The sequence below is a fragment of the Alosa sapidissima genome, chromosome 23 (genome assembly GCF_018492685.1).
Source record: "Alosa sapidissima isolate fAloSap1 chromosome 23, fAloSap1.pri, whole genome shotgun sequence".
In the NCBI taxonomy this organism is placed as follows: Eukaryota; Metazoa; Chordata; class Actinopteri; order Clupeiformes; family Clupeidae; genus Alosa; species Alosa sapidissima.
The window spans coordinates 8696276-8710290 of record NC_055979.1 but is presented as its reverse complement, the minus strand read 5'-3'; the positions used below and the strand labels follow the sequence as shown (position 1 = coordinate 8710290).

General features: G+C 42.1%; 1 protein-coding gene across 1 annotated transcript in view; it reads right to left on the bottom strand.

Annotated features, from left to right (window-relative positions):
- Positions 1 to 2068: 2068 nt before the first annotated feature.
- pth2rb (parathyroid hormone 2 receptor b) overlaps positions 2069 to 14015 on the bottom strand; it is a 56171-nt gene continuing 44224 nt past the window's right edge. Inside the window, exon 13 of the mRNA XM_042081399.1 lies at positions 2069 to 4752. Coding sequence (XP_041937333.1) covers positions 4312 to 4752 — 441 coding nt within the window. The 3' untranslated portion in view covers positions 2069 to 4311. The remainder of the gene's footprint in view (positions 4753 to 14015) is intronic.

Sequence of the window (14015 nt, the reverse complement as noted above, 5' to 3'; positions counted from 1 at the left end):
AGCAGCATGCATTTCGCCTGTTCACTTCGCTGTCGAATGTTGGAACAGTACACAGGTGTGGTTGCCGAGGAAATTAAAAACAAAGCTCCATTGGGCTCCCTGCTCATTTCCCTCTGCAGTGTTATTACTCTACTCTACCTCCTCACTCGCCACGTTTCCGCTCATGTTAAAAAGTCTCTCCTGGCACACTGTGCTCTACTTCCAGCATAATCATATGAAATATATATAAAGCCAACCGAACCCTTCCTGAGATAAACAACCAGACAGCTGCACCGTTTGTGGCGAGAGGAACATGTTGACATAATGGCACTATATCCCCTGAGACTCTACAGGGGCTCTCATGTGGTTGCGCTGGATATTAGTGATTTCAAAAAGGTTTCATTGGGTTGTTTGCCTGAAGAAGACCCTGTTGGGTCGAAATGTTGCTTTTTTGTTGTTTGTCTCTTTTGTTTTTATCATATAGTATATTTTCACCTGCACCTGGCCTAAATATAGTGGGGATGTGCACGCAACCACTCTACCAGACATTGTGCACATCGCTCTCCCATGTCCACATCATTGAGGTGGCCATGAGGAGGACGTCACCCAACCAACAACCTACAGTAACTACTGCTTTAGCCTCACAATAACCAGCGCAGGCTGCAGATTTCCTATTGTTCGCTGTTGTTTACAATAACCAGCGCAAGCTGCAGATTTCCTATTGTTTGCTGTCGTTCACAATAACCAGTGCAAGCTGCAGATTTCCTATTGTTCGCTGTCGTTCACAATAAGCAGCGCAAGCTGCAGATCGCTATGGTTCGGCAGCGGAAGAGTTGGAAGGCCAGCGTTGTGCTAGCGTCAGACAATTTCAGTGTTGAACTTGGCTCAACTTTCAAAGTGTAACACGAGGCTCATCAATTGTCAGTTTAGGCAACAGAGCGTACAACTTAGGAACGTTTGTGTAACTTAGGAACAAGATAGAACTTCTTGAATTATTATGACCGCCGGTTAGTCAGATTTTTTCTTTTTCTTTTTTTTTTTTTTTTCGCATGTCCAAATTTCCGTCAAGGATTCCCGGGACACTGAAAGACCGGGGTAGACGAAACTTGGTGGGCATGTAACCCCATATGGATAGCATGGAACCATCGTTTCTTGTTTTGATCTGTAGCCCCCCCCCCCCCCCCCCCGCTGGACTGCACCCCCCGAAAGGAGGGTAGGGCAGACACAGTTTTCTGTGAATATCTCGAGAACCGTAGGGCCTAGGAGGTCCACCTTTTTTTTGTATGTTGGTCTTAAGGGGGCATGTCAACCCATCTCATTACCACTTATTTCATGTATAGCGCCACCTAGTTAAAAATTAAAAAGCAAAAAATTAGGTGTTTATATCACACAATATCTCTGGCTGACATGGTCAAAACTGCACGAAATTGAAAGTGTAGGATCATTATGACACCCTCCAAATGCATGCCAAGTTTTGTGAACTTTCATTCATGGGGGGCCTTACAATAAAATAATTTATGTGTACATTTAGTGACCGTACACCAACAAGGATTCCCGGGACACTGAAAGACCGGGGTACACGAAACTTGGTGGGCATGTAACCCCACATGGATAGCATGGAACCATCGTTTTTCGTTTTGATCTGTAGCCCCCCCGCTGTACTGGACCCCCTGAAAGGAGGGTAGGGCAGACACAGTTTTCTGTGAATATCTTGAGAACCGTAGGGCCTAGGATGACCCATTTTTTCTGTATGTTTGCCTCCAGGGGTCATGTTAACCCATTCCATGTGCACACATGTGCATAAACAGATACACACGCACACACATACATTCACAGTAATCATATGTATGACACATACTCCCACAGTAGACATATGTACGCATGCATGCACATGCACAAACACACATACGCAGGCAAACACACAAGCACGCACACACACACACACACACACCCACACACATAAAGATAAACGTGTACACGCACACATGCACACAATTCAAGAATTTCTCAGAATTATGAACAGGCAAGATGCGGGTGGGGTTGTATAAAATGAATTTTACATGTGAAATCTATGAACTAATCATGTTTTGGTACTTGTTGTCTAGCAGATACCAGTGAGAATTGAGTGTGGATAATGCAATTTAGTGAGACAGTTAGAATCCTTTCAGCGTAATTTATTTTGGTGGAAAAATGTGCTGGACTGGGCGGCGTATATCGCTCTGCGTTACATCTAGTTATGGTCTGCGTTGCGTTGCGCTACGCTTTACCACTGCTGCTTGGTTATATTCAATGTGATCTCTGCCTAAGAGGCTTTTTCTTGTTTTTCTTCTCTGTTCTGAGCCAGCTAGTGACCTGTAACCACACCAGGAGAAGTGACCACAGGGACTCTGGGGAAGGAAGCATCAGACAGTCTTTCAGAATTTAATAAATACAAATATTTCAAAAAGAGACTAAATTAACTAAACTGAAAGGAATAAAACCACAGGGGCTCTCAGTGCAACGTCTCTGGAGTTGGGCATCATTTGGCGGGAAAGAAATAAACCTCAATTCTCTCTGGGGATCTGTCAGGTGCCACACTATCTCCGTGACAAACACACGCACACACAGAGACACACACACTGGTAGTTGCTATCCTCTTTTCCTTCATTTTGAGTAAAACTTTTGTTTGATAAGATGGAGGAGTAGCTTTGCACAAACATTAGGTGCAACGCAAAAATACCCACCTCAGCCCCACCACCACCACCTTCTAGCACACTTCAAATACTTTAAGTAGTGCAGATATTGGGACAATACTAATACTTGAAAAGTGTGCACTACGCAAGTAAGCACTCTAGTGCACAGTAGTGCACACTAGCAGTGTACTGACAGAAGTATGCGGTTTGAGACACTGCCTGAGACTCGTTTTCTCTCAGTTGGGAATATTTGGAGATCCAGCTTGAGCCCTGCCAGTTACCTATGCTAAGCGTTTCAGAAACCACAGACATGCACACCTGCTAACTATGTGCACATTAGAGGCTATGAGGCACATTAGGAAGTCTTACTTGTGAAAGTCCACTCATAGAAACCATACATGGCTGGACACAGCGGCTTCATGACTTATTACAGGAAACATACATACGGCTATTTACGGATCCATAAGGAGAAATCCATCCATCAGTACAGGCTGCGTTTTAAACAAACACTCAAACCTGCCAGATGACACAACAGCTGATTATCGCAGCTTTGTCAAATGTTCCATTTCAGTACAGGATCGTTTATGTAATGGGTGAGAAGACATGTTTATGTAAGAGATCAAAAGGTTTGCTTTTATAAGTTTGCTGTCAGTATATAAGTCGGTGCAAGCTGTGGTGGTTGTTTTTTTCCTGTCTCCTTTTGTGGTTGTGAAATTATCAGGATATGACATTAATGGAAGTTCGTTTTTGCAATTTGCATAGAAATTCTTACCAATTAAGTTAGTCAAACAGTCATTTATTTTGTACCAATTAAGTTAGTCAAACAGTCATTTATTTTGTACAAACATATGCAAACATATGCACTCAAAATACAAAAAAGAACACGGCTATACAATATTTATTTTGGCAGTGAAATGTTTCTTGAGCAAAAACATTTGAAAACATAATTTAAAGACTAATCCCTGTGTCGAGTGACATCTGTGCACAATATTAAATAAACAAACATATAAAATAAACATATACACATATAAAATATTAAATAAACACACAATAACCCATTTACACAGACAGAAGGTGATGACGATGGCCATGACTTTGGATAGCACACACACAGACCACACGGCCGTCGACATGTTACAGTGCAGTGTGGCGTCAAAAATATGACACATGCTTGGATCACGATGCAACCGGTCACAGAGAGGAGAAAACGCAGTAGCCCTCATTGAAACTTCCACAAAGTCATGGATATGGATATCTACATGACAAGGCAAAGCATCAGAATCCACACAATCACGCTTTTCTGTATACAGTATCTACAATCAGTAATGCACTTCAGCCGTTTTTGTTTTGTTTTGTTTTTGTGCTGCATTTCGACGCCCTGACGATGCCAGGCTTAGGTAAAAGTGTGTGTGTGTGTGTGTGTGTGTGTGTGTGTGTGTGTGCACTTGTTTGCTTGGGTTTGTGTGTGAGAGAGTGAGAGACAGAGAAACGTCTCCTGATATAGTTGTTTCAATTTCAGTCTGAAGTTGAATGTTTCCAGGCACACCAGAGGTGCTAGACAGGGAGCCGGACCATACGCTGGGCAGTTTGGCTTTTTCATATTATACGCATGGAAAATGTCCTCATGATGGCCACTCCTTCTCTCGCTACACTCCTGTGGCTACAGAGACTCCTCGACGACCTCGGCCCGGGTCGGGTAGACCGCGGCTGTGTTGGCCCCGGTAACGCTGGTGGCTACGACAGCGGCCGCGGAGGAGGCAGGCGAGGACTCCTTCAGCGAGATGTCGTCCACCTGCTTGGTGCTGTCCTCGGGCTCCTCGGGGATGGATGGCGGCAGGCTCTCGATGTCCGAGCTGCTGAAGACGTACCCGGGCAGCGTGGCGTGGGTGCCCAGCACACAGGTGCCACTCGTGCTCAGGTATACGCGGCTGGAGAAGAGCGCTGTGCTGCGCGACACCGACGGCAGCTGCGACTGGCTGCCTGTGCTGTTGTTCAGGCTGGTCAGCACTGAGCCGTAGCGGTAGTTTGCACACACCACGGGGTCCTTCCAGTCGAAGGCCAGGTTCCAACGGGTCCACATCTTGCGAATTTCTGTTTGGACCTATGGAGGTTTTAACAGGAGAAAAGATTAGGGGTCTGTGTGGATACATTTTGGTAGTTAGAGGTGACACTAACTAGCTCGATGGTGTTTTAAGCCCCCGCCGTCGACTTCAAGGCACCTAACCATAACCTTAACCAGGGTATCTGCACATTTTCAAGTGCAAATTTAAAGACTTTTAAGATCTTTTCAAGACATCTACATAAATGGAAAAAATAACACTATACCACTCCAAAAAAGATAAATATGATAACTTAAAACTGTTTTATGCAATGTTTTTTTTACTAACTTTAACACCCATCCCATTTTGGATGTCTACAGAAGTTACCAAATATAGTTTTTTTGGGGAAAGAAAAATAATTTTGTCTGAATTACCTTCACAGCTATAAATGCCCAGTTTTAGGGCTGCTTGCTTTTGAAGTTAGTTGTAGATATCTAGTTGTGCTACTGGCTGAGACTGACTGTTTTTCACCTGTGTCTGTAGTAGCCTAGGCCAGTGGTTTTCAAAGTGGGGGCCGCGAGGGGGTGCCAGGGGGGCCTCAGCAAGTTGGAAGGAAAAATAAAAGCAACAAATAAATACATTTGAAAAATGTAAAATATACCTATTACTATGAGGGTTGTTATACAATGCCATTATAATAATTTGTCGCAAATCTGAACATTATATTTTCTATGATAATAACTGGGAATAATAGTAGAGTGATAGCTCTCATATAGCAGAAAGCCCCAAATGCAATTTTTAGACACTGCTCCATCGCGAAGTGCTTGTGGCCAAAATAATTATTAGGATTACAGGTAGCTTAATGTATTTTTACATTTGCCGTAGTATTGTCGATGGGTTTAATAACACATCAAGGGGGTCCTTGGCCAGAACCTAGTGGTATTTGGGGGGCCTTGTCGTGGAAGTTTGGGAACCCCTGGCCTAGGCTACTTGCCAAAGACATGTGTACTGGACTGGATTCCGTTCAATATTTTTTTCTAAGGTATACTAAAGCTATTTAAACATTTTAATTGGCCTAATTTATATAATTTACTATGTGCACCTTTTGTGCCATATGCAGCACAGCAAATCAAAACATATTTACATTTTGCATACGTTCTGTTGTATCTAAACCAACCAAAGCTTGACTAAAACATTGTAAAACCATTGACTTGTTTTAAAATAAAATGTATGGGAAAAGTGAAATCCCCTATTAATTAAGAGACAGGTCCTCCTCGCATATTATTTTTATTAGAATATTATTTCTGCTGAAAAAACTGCTGGTTTCATCTCAAGCATGCACGTATTATGAACACATTTACACAGATGTGTTTTTTTTTTTTCTATGTAGCCAGTCACCGACATTCAAATGCGGTTTCTGGGAAAGGCTGGCAAGCAAGCCTATTGGGTCCCCTGTTGGGTTAACCTAACCCTGGCCAGATGAATTTCGCTCCGTCTAGCTCCACTCATCCATCTGGAACCGATCCATTGAAGTGTTGCTTCAGAAGGCTGGGCCAAAAAATGCTTCCATATGATTGAATAAGCCACTTGTCCGTCATCTATTGACGTGCGACTTCAACCACTCCCATCGAAGCCAACCCGTGACGCTAATAACAGTCTCACAGTCACTTCTACGCTATGTCACATCTATGAAACTCCCGCCCTGCGTCCTGATTGGCTGAACCATAAATTCGGTTGCAGAAATCACTCTCAATGGAAGAGGTCCCAGATGGATGTGAGTGAAGCTAGGCGGAGCTAAGCGGAACGAAATTCATCTGGCTAGGGTCAGGTTACTGTTGGGTAGGCTAGCCCATCAACACACGCTGGAGAGATGCAAACAGATGAACTTAACGTGTATTTCCTCCTGATTGCGAAAACGTTCGTTTTCTTTTTCTGTCAGTCCATGGTTCCTTGTAGCCTGGAAAATCCAGACCCTGATAATCTAGAACAGTGGTTCTCAACCTTTTTTCAGTGATGTACCCCCTGTGAATTTTTTTTTCAGCCAAGTACCCCCTAACCAGCGCACAAGAATTACCGCTACGCTTCAACCACGACTCCATCGTTTGAGTTTTGACAGTGTGATGGCTGGTGGCATGTGACAGGTTGGGTCCTGGTATGGGGGGGACTCTGGGTTTTTAGGATAATGAAATTGAATAGCCTACTGAAATATAAAATTCATTTTATGAACTTATATTTTCCTGAAATATTTATTAGATAATTGTTTTTAAAGTATTTTTTCATGGATTCTACTTTTTAAATATATGTATATTTTAATTTCATGTATTAGTACTAGCATTGGTTTTATTTTCATTTTTAAAGAATTATAATATAAAAAGCGTGTTATAAAAATTCTAGGGCTGTCAATCGATTAAAAAATTTAATCTAATTAATTACATAGGCCTACTCTGTGATGATTAAATCTAAATTAATCACATATATAATTTTTGCTGTGAAAGTATTTCAAATTTTTATTTATTTTAATCAACACCATCAGACCGTTGTTTAAAGGAAATGTTCCAATCAATGATCTACAGTCAGTAGTCAGCACATTTTCTTCTCTCTCCTTCATTTTACAGTCTAATGGTTACTGACTACAATGGCTTGGGGTCAAAGGTCATACGGAACGATTAATCTGCGTTATTTTTTCTCAAATTAATTAATCGAAATTAATCAGTTATTTTGACAGTCCTAAAAAAATCTTATATTTTGACATGTATCTCACCACAGCAAGCACATAGCTTTACATGCATTTCATGTGTGTGTAGGGCAGACTGTCCTGAATCTGGCAATATCATTGCCATGGTGGAGGGATTCTCTGGGGCTGAGCAATTTACAGACATATGTGGTGTGCGCCTTACAGAAATAAATGCCATTTTTTATTTAGTGATTAAAAATGACCTTTCTGCGCTCTATATCTGTGACAGAACTGATCTTACCTGATTTGACCAGAGTTTACGTGTTAGCCCGCGTGTGCCTATATGGTGTCTGCACCTATGATTCTCTACAACTTTTTACTGCATTGCCATGAACAAAGTAAAGGCAAAAAGCTGTTTTTTTGTCGAACAAATTGGGTCTGACATTTGGGATTGATCTCAAAACCAGATTATGAACATTATTTGCCATAGAGAAACACACAGTAGCGTTGGATTATAAACGTGCTTTGCCACAAAAACAGACAAAAACGTGAGGTAAGTCGAGCTATATGAAGTTATTATTTTGCTGTCACTTCGTCTGTTTTATAACCCAGAAGGATGTACTTGGTATCAAATGATAGCTCTGTATCTCCTCTTTCATCTGACATGGCATATCTATGCGATCACAGGTCCGCGAGTAATTCAAACGAGAGTAGGCTAATGGGTGTGCAGCGTTGGTTTTTGTACATGACTATTATTTTGCAGTCACTTCGTCTGTTTTCATAAGCCAGAAAGATCGACATCCTTGGTACCAATGGATAGCCCTGTGTCTCCTCTTTCATCTGATATGCTTGCCATGTCTATGCGTTCACGGGTAATTCAAACGAGTGTAATGGGTGCGCAGGTGAACGCAGAGAAGTATAGACTGTAAATATGATGCAATTTGATTTAATTTCATGATTTTTTTTTTTATACTTTAACGTACAGACAAGTGCGTGGTCTCGTTGGAAAGCCTCACTTTTGCTCTGTCACGAAATAACGGATTCATCTCGCTGCGATTAATAGTTGCGGAGCAATGTAACAGAGAAGAAAGGGTGTGTTTTTTGACGCACTTTGCTCAATCGGGTTCTAAGGGTTAAAATCTCACGTACCCCCTGAAGTGCCTTCACGTACCCCCAGGGGTACGCGTACCCGCATTTGAGAACCACTGATCTAGAAAGACTAAGGGTCTGGTCAAGAACAATGTAATGGCCCAACTCGAGGGGCGGCAACAAGCATGCATTTAAAAAATCTCACTGCACGCAATTGGATAACACTAGACCATGTTTACCCTGAATGATTTCGGACTTTGACGCAATCAGGTAACACTAAGACCAATGTGTACTTTCCTCCAACGTTGCAGCGCTGTCTAAATCAGTTTAGCTGGTTTCCCGGAATGTTGGGGTAAAAGTAACCTGCATCATTGCTCTTTGCCAGAGTGTCTCAATTCCATTGTGCTCTCGCGAGAACTCTGGATTTCCAGGGTAGGTTCCTTCATAAATTGTGCAGCAAATTATCAGACGAGTGAAAGTAGCACTGGGCATAATTTGACCAGCAGTCTCCACTTTCATGGTTTATGAAACGCTATGCTGCTAAGGGATTGCCTTTTTTAGTTATTTTAGAGTGCATTACGCCTTTGGTTGGCAAGCTTGGGCTTGAGGGTGCTTTGGTGTTGAAGATGCTTTGGTGTTGAAGATGTTGTTGACTGGAAGTTGTTTCGTATTTTTGCCCCTGAAGTGTGGAAAAAACAATTGGCAATTTGGTTGATATGGGTGAATAAGCAGAGAATGACATTGACCATTTTCTTTATCTCCTGTTGGGTTACATGCTGCTATTCCGACATGCCGCTACTTAGACATTGGCGTCTAATTGTCGGCATTAACATTAATTTTCAAGCGTCCCACTACTGCAACATTTTTTTTTTTCCATTGTCGGAGTAGCGACACTTGACCTTTTTTTCAAACGTCCTGCCATTCCGACACGAGGTCATTAACAGTGGCGTAGCCAGTATTTTTCAACAGAGTGGACTTATGCGAAGTAGGCCTAGGGTGGGCCTTTATTTTTTTTATTCCAATATGGGCAGTATAGGCCTACAGTAATCGTCCCAACTTTAAACAACCCACGATTTCATCACAGCTCAGACGATTCATGGCAAGAAAACTAAAAAGTAGGGGCATGTCTAAATAGAGGGTTGTCGTAATAACGGGATGTCGTAATAAAGGGTAAACCCCCTCCTGTTGCTATGTCACTTTTCAAGTCCAGGCCTGTCTGGAGAAATTATATTTCGCCTGCTCAATTAGAGGCACTCAGCGGCAACTCAACCTAGGCAGGGGATGTAGAGGTAAAATAAGAGTATCAGTTCTGTGACCACGGTGGGGTGGACTGCTCCATGCGGTAGCGGGTTTTTAAAAAAGGCATTCAGAACATGTTTGATGAAGGTGGAGGGCAGACGCACAATATTGTCCGGGTGCATTGTAGGCTATAAATGCCCTCCGCTGGCTGCAGATAATTGCAGTTTAACAATAAACAGAAATGCTAATCTGAGGTACCTGTCTAGTTTATTTCCCCCATCCTAGCATCTTTCGCATTGACTTCAAAATAATACTTCTAACATACAAAGCCATAAATGGCCAAGCACCTGAATATATTAAAGGAACCATATGCAAGATTGTGGCCAAAACTGATACTGCAATCACTTACAAATTACTGTAGAGTGGTGTATCCTGCCTCACTGTTTGCGTGCTATATTAGCACATTAGCACATATGCATAAATCCTCCCTCCATGCCACAGCCGAACTGTGGCCACACTTATACCTTTTCTTAAAATAGTTAAATATATAGATATATAGACTTTATTTCTGCATTGTTGCACTGTTGGACTTACTCATTTGCACTATCACCATGACCACTATCACCATGACACTCATTCACACAGAGCACCTTACCTTACCTTACTATGCACAGAGAATCACAGGCTCAGTCCCTGCCTCAGTCATTGCAAGCGCCTCTGATTGATTAATCACCACTATGTGGATAGTGTTTTTAGAATTGATTTAGATTAAGTGTTAGTATAATTTGTATTTTAGTATATTTAGTATATTCTTTATCTTCTACTGTCCTTATTGCTTAGTTGTGTTTTTTATATTATATACTTTAATTACTTTTTTCTGCTGTTAAAGAATGTGTATGTGTTGTCTGTATGCTGCTGAGACCTTGAATTTCCCCTGGGGATCAATAAAGTATCTATCTATCTATCTATCCCCTCCCCCTGACTCGAGGTTGCCAACCCGGATGCCGAAACACTACTGACTTTGTGATTAGTAGATAGGTAGAGGGTGGCATCAGGCCAAAACACAACATGACATGATAAAACACAACATCAGTTGAGGGCTGCAACTTCACTTTTTAAATGACAATATCCTGGCTGGACTACTGTTGTCAGTGATATAAGTATTTGAAATGAACACGATTTCTTAATGTCTAGTGACATACCGGGGCCATTTTATGATTAATTGAAATACATTTCTTACATACGGTTCCTTTAAAGATCTCCTAGTCCCATACAACCCGCCTAGACCACTACAATCACAGAATACCACAATAGGAGCCAGAGCTTTTTGCTACTGTGCACCCCTCCTCTGGAATAATCTCCCTCCCTCTATTTGATTAGCAGACACCCTCCCTATTTTTAAGTCTATTTTTTCAAGTCTAAATCCCTATTTTTAGACTAAAGAACATACTTCTTTAGTGCCTCCCATAGTTAGGTATGGTGCAGTGTGGAACTTCAATGGACCACCCTGCTGTGTCCTTGTGTGACTGGCACCCCAGTCATGCGTGCGATGGTGGTCACTGACCATACCTGCGCTGGTGTTGACTACCCTTCACCATGCCTTAGTTATGCTGCTATGGCATAGTGCTGTCAGGGACTTTTCATGTGTCATGCCGTACAACCCCTCCTCTCCCCTTCCCTCTCTCAACTCTCACTCTGCCCATTCTCACTATGGTATAACACTATATAGTACCAATGATATACTTATTGATATTAACCATTTTGATTTATAGTAATACTAACCCGTTCTATATCCCTCTCTCTTCCCCCTTACCTCACTTGTGAGGTATACCAGTCACCAGCCATCCTTGTGTTTGGCCCTCATCTCAGTCCCATCCCTACAACTGCCCTATCATCATCGCCTATTGCTGTCCCTCTGCCCGGATTCCTGGCCTGCGCAACGACCCACTAAATAAAATGTATACATTATTATACTGGATATGTAACCATCCCACCTGTTTGTAACATACATCTCAGGTGGCTTTAAACACATGTTCTCTACACCTAACTAACTTATTCATTTATCATATAAACAGACCTTATTGTTCTGTACTGACCCTAGGCAGATGGGTCAGGCCCTTGAGTCGTGGATCTGCTCGAGGTTTCTTCCTACATGTATCTCCAATTCTAGGGAGTTTTTCCTTGTCCCTGTTACTCATGGCCTTCTCTGATTGTTTGACACTCTGTAAAGCACCATGAGACATGTGCAATGTTTTGCCGCTCTATAAATGATATTAAATTAAAAATAAAAATTGAAATAGTTATTCCATAAATATATTGTTTTTATAGACGTTAATGGCATGAGCTTCCATGTACGCTTGTGGCTGTTGACCAAACATGTTCTGAATGCCTTTTTTTTAAATCCGCTACTGCAGTCCACCTTACCGTGATCGCAGAATTACCACTAGGCCTACACCCCTGCTTAGGTTGAGCTGCTGCTGAGTGACTCACATTGAGCGGATGAAATCTGATTTCTCCTGAAAGGCCTGCACTTGAAAAGTGACATAACAACAACTTCTAATCTTCAACACCAAAGCTTCCTCAAGCCCATTCTTGCCGACCAAAGGTATAATGCACTCTAAAATAACTGCTTTAATGAAAATGTAAATCCCTTAGGTTCAGGGATGTAGTGGAGGCTAAACGCAAATAAACTCAGTTTATCCACCTCTGAAATTTGGATAACAGACAGACATATTTTTTCTTACCGTTTTCACACCTTTAGTGATACCCGTGAAAAACATCTTCACATGCAGCGCTGTCTGGAAGGCAACGTTGGGGGTTTAAAACAACAAATAACTAATGCTGCATGCACTCCAGCAGTGGCGGGGCCAGAGATTTTTTACTGCCGGTGGTATGGGGAAGCTCGGCTTTTTACTGAGGGTGCTATGAAATGAGGGTCATGTGGTTCTCTACTACCCCCCCCCCCCCCCCCAGCCCCGCGAGGCCATCAGCAAAACCAAAATCCCAGCCTAATAGCCAGCTGACTAGGTGTAGCTGGCTAACAAGAAAAATGTCACAGAAAAAAAAAAACATGAACGGAATTGGCCAAAAAAAACAGCAGTCAGGGCAAAATCAAATAGGGATTTTCAATTTAATTTCACTTATAGAGCGCCAAAACATTACACGTCTCATAGCGCTTTACAGAGTGTTAAACATTCAGAGAGAACCCAGAGGGGTATTCCAGAAAGGAGGTTTAACAAACACGGAGATAAAACTTAACCTCTAGGTTGTCTGAACCTGTGGCGACTAAACGCGAGCTGACGGTTCCAAAACACTGATTACCAGTTAGTTCAATCAACCCTGTGTTAGATAACCTAGAGTTGTGCGCGTTCACGGCGAACTTATAAAGGCATCATCTATTGAGAGTCGAAACCATGAGTGAAACCGGCGAAAGGAAGAGCACTGTATTTTTCAGAGGCGGAGTAATCGAGGCTTACGAGGAGAGAACTGTAATAACAAAAAAAAAGCAATACTTAAGCGCCTGCGTCCGAGACCTTGCTTGGCAGAGAATAGCCTAACTGACCGTGTAAATGCGTATGTTTAAAGAGGCCCTATGCAACAATTTTAGCAAAAATGACCTTAATTATGCAGGTTGAGAGTCGTTGTAATGGTTCTACAACACTTTTTGGGTTGTTTGGTGGGTGCTTCGTCTCCCCCTAGTGCTTCTCCATAGAAAAAAACGAATATGCAACTTTCTGGTCGCGGTCCGAACACATCCGGATGTAACTCGGCGGAAATACTCGAAAATGTAGTCAGATTGTAGTTTCTAAGAAGACTGCAAAACGGACTGTGACTTGGCTGTTGAAATTGTAAGTAGCCTACCCTTGGGTGAACTTCGTTTTTGTAATGTGATTTGATAGTCTCTTGAACAATGTGTTTGCTCGACCATTTTATTGTGAGCCCTATGTGTTTAGCTTGGTTTATTGATGGCTAGCTCGCTAGCTAGTGGGGGTTTAGCGTAGCAGTCACTTGCTACCGAAGCTGCAGGGGAGCTATGTCGTGAAAAATGCAAGCCCAAATCAGGCGAAAACCCAGAAACAGCGAAGGAATAACCAGACCTGCATAGGGCTTCTTTAAGATAGCCTATTTAATGTCAAAAGCACAATTAAATAATTCACTGGACATCACGTATTGTAGGCCTATTGACTGCTTTGAATGATGCTTTCTTAAACTAGCCTGTCACAGATTGAGTGGGCCATAGAATTCTTTGAGAATCCCAAATATAATTTTCTATTTTAACGCGGGTTCTGCAGCTGTGGGCCAAGTTAAACTTTTGCGCTCCAT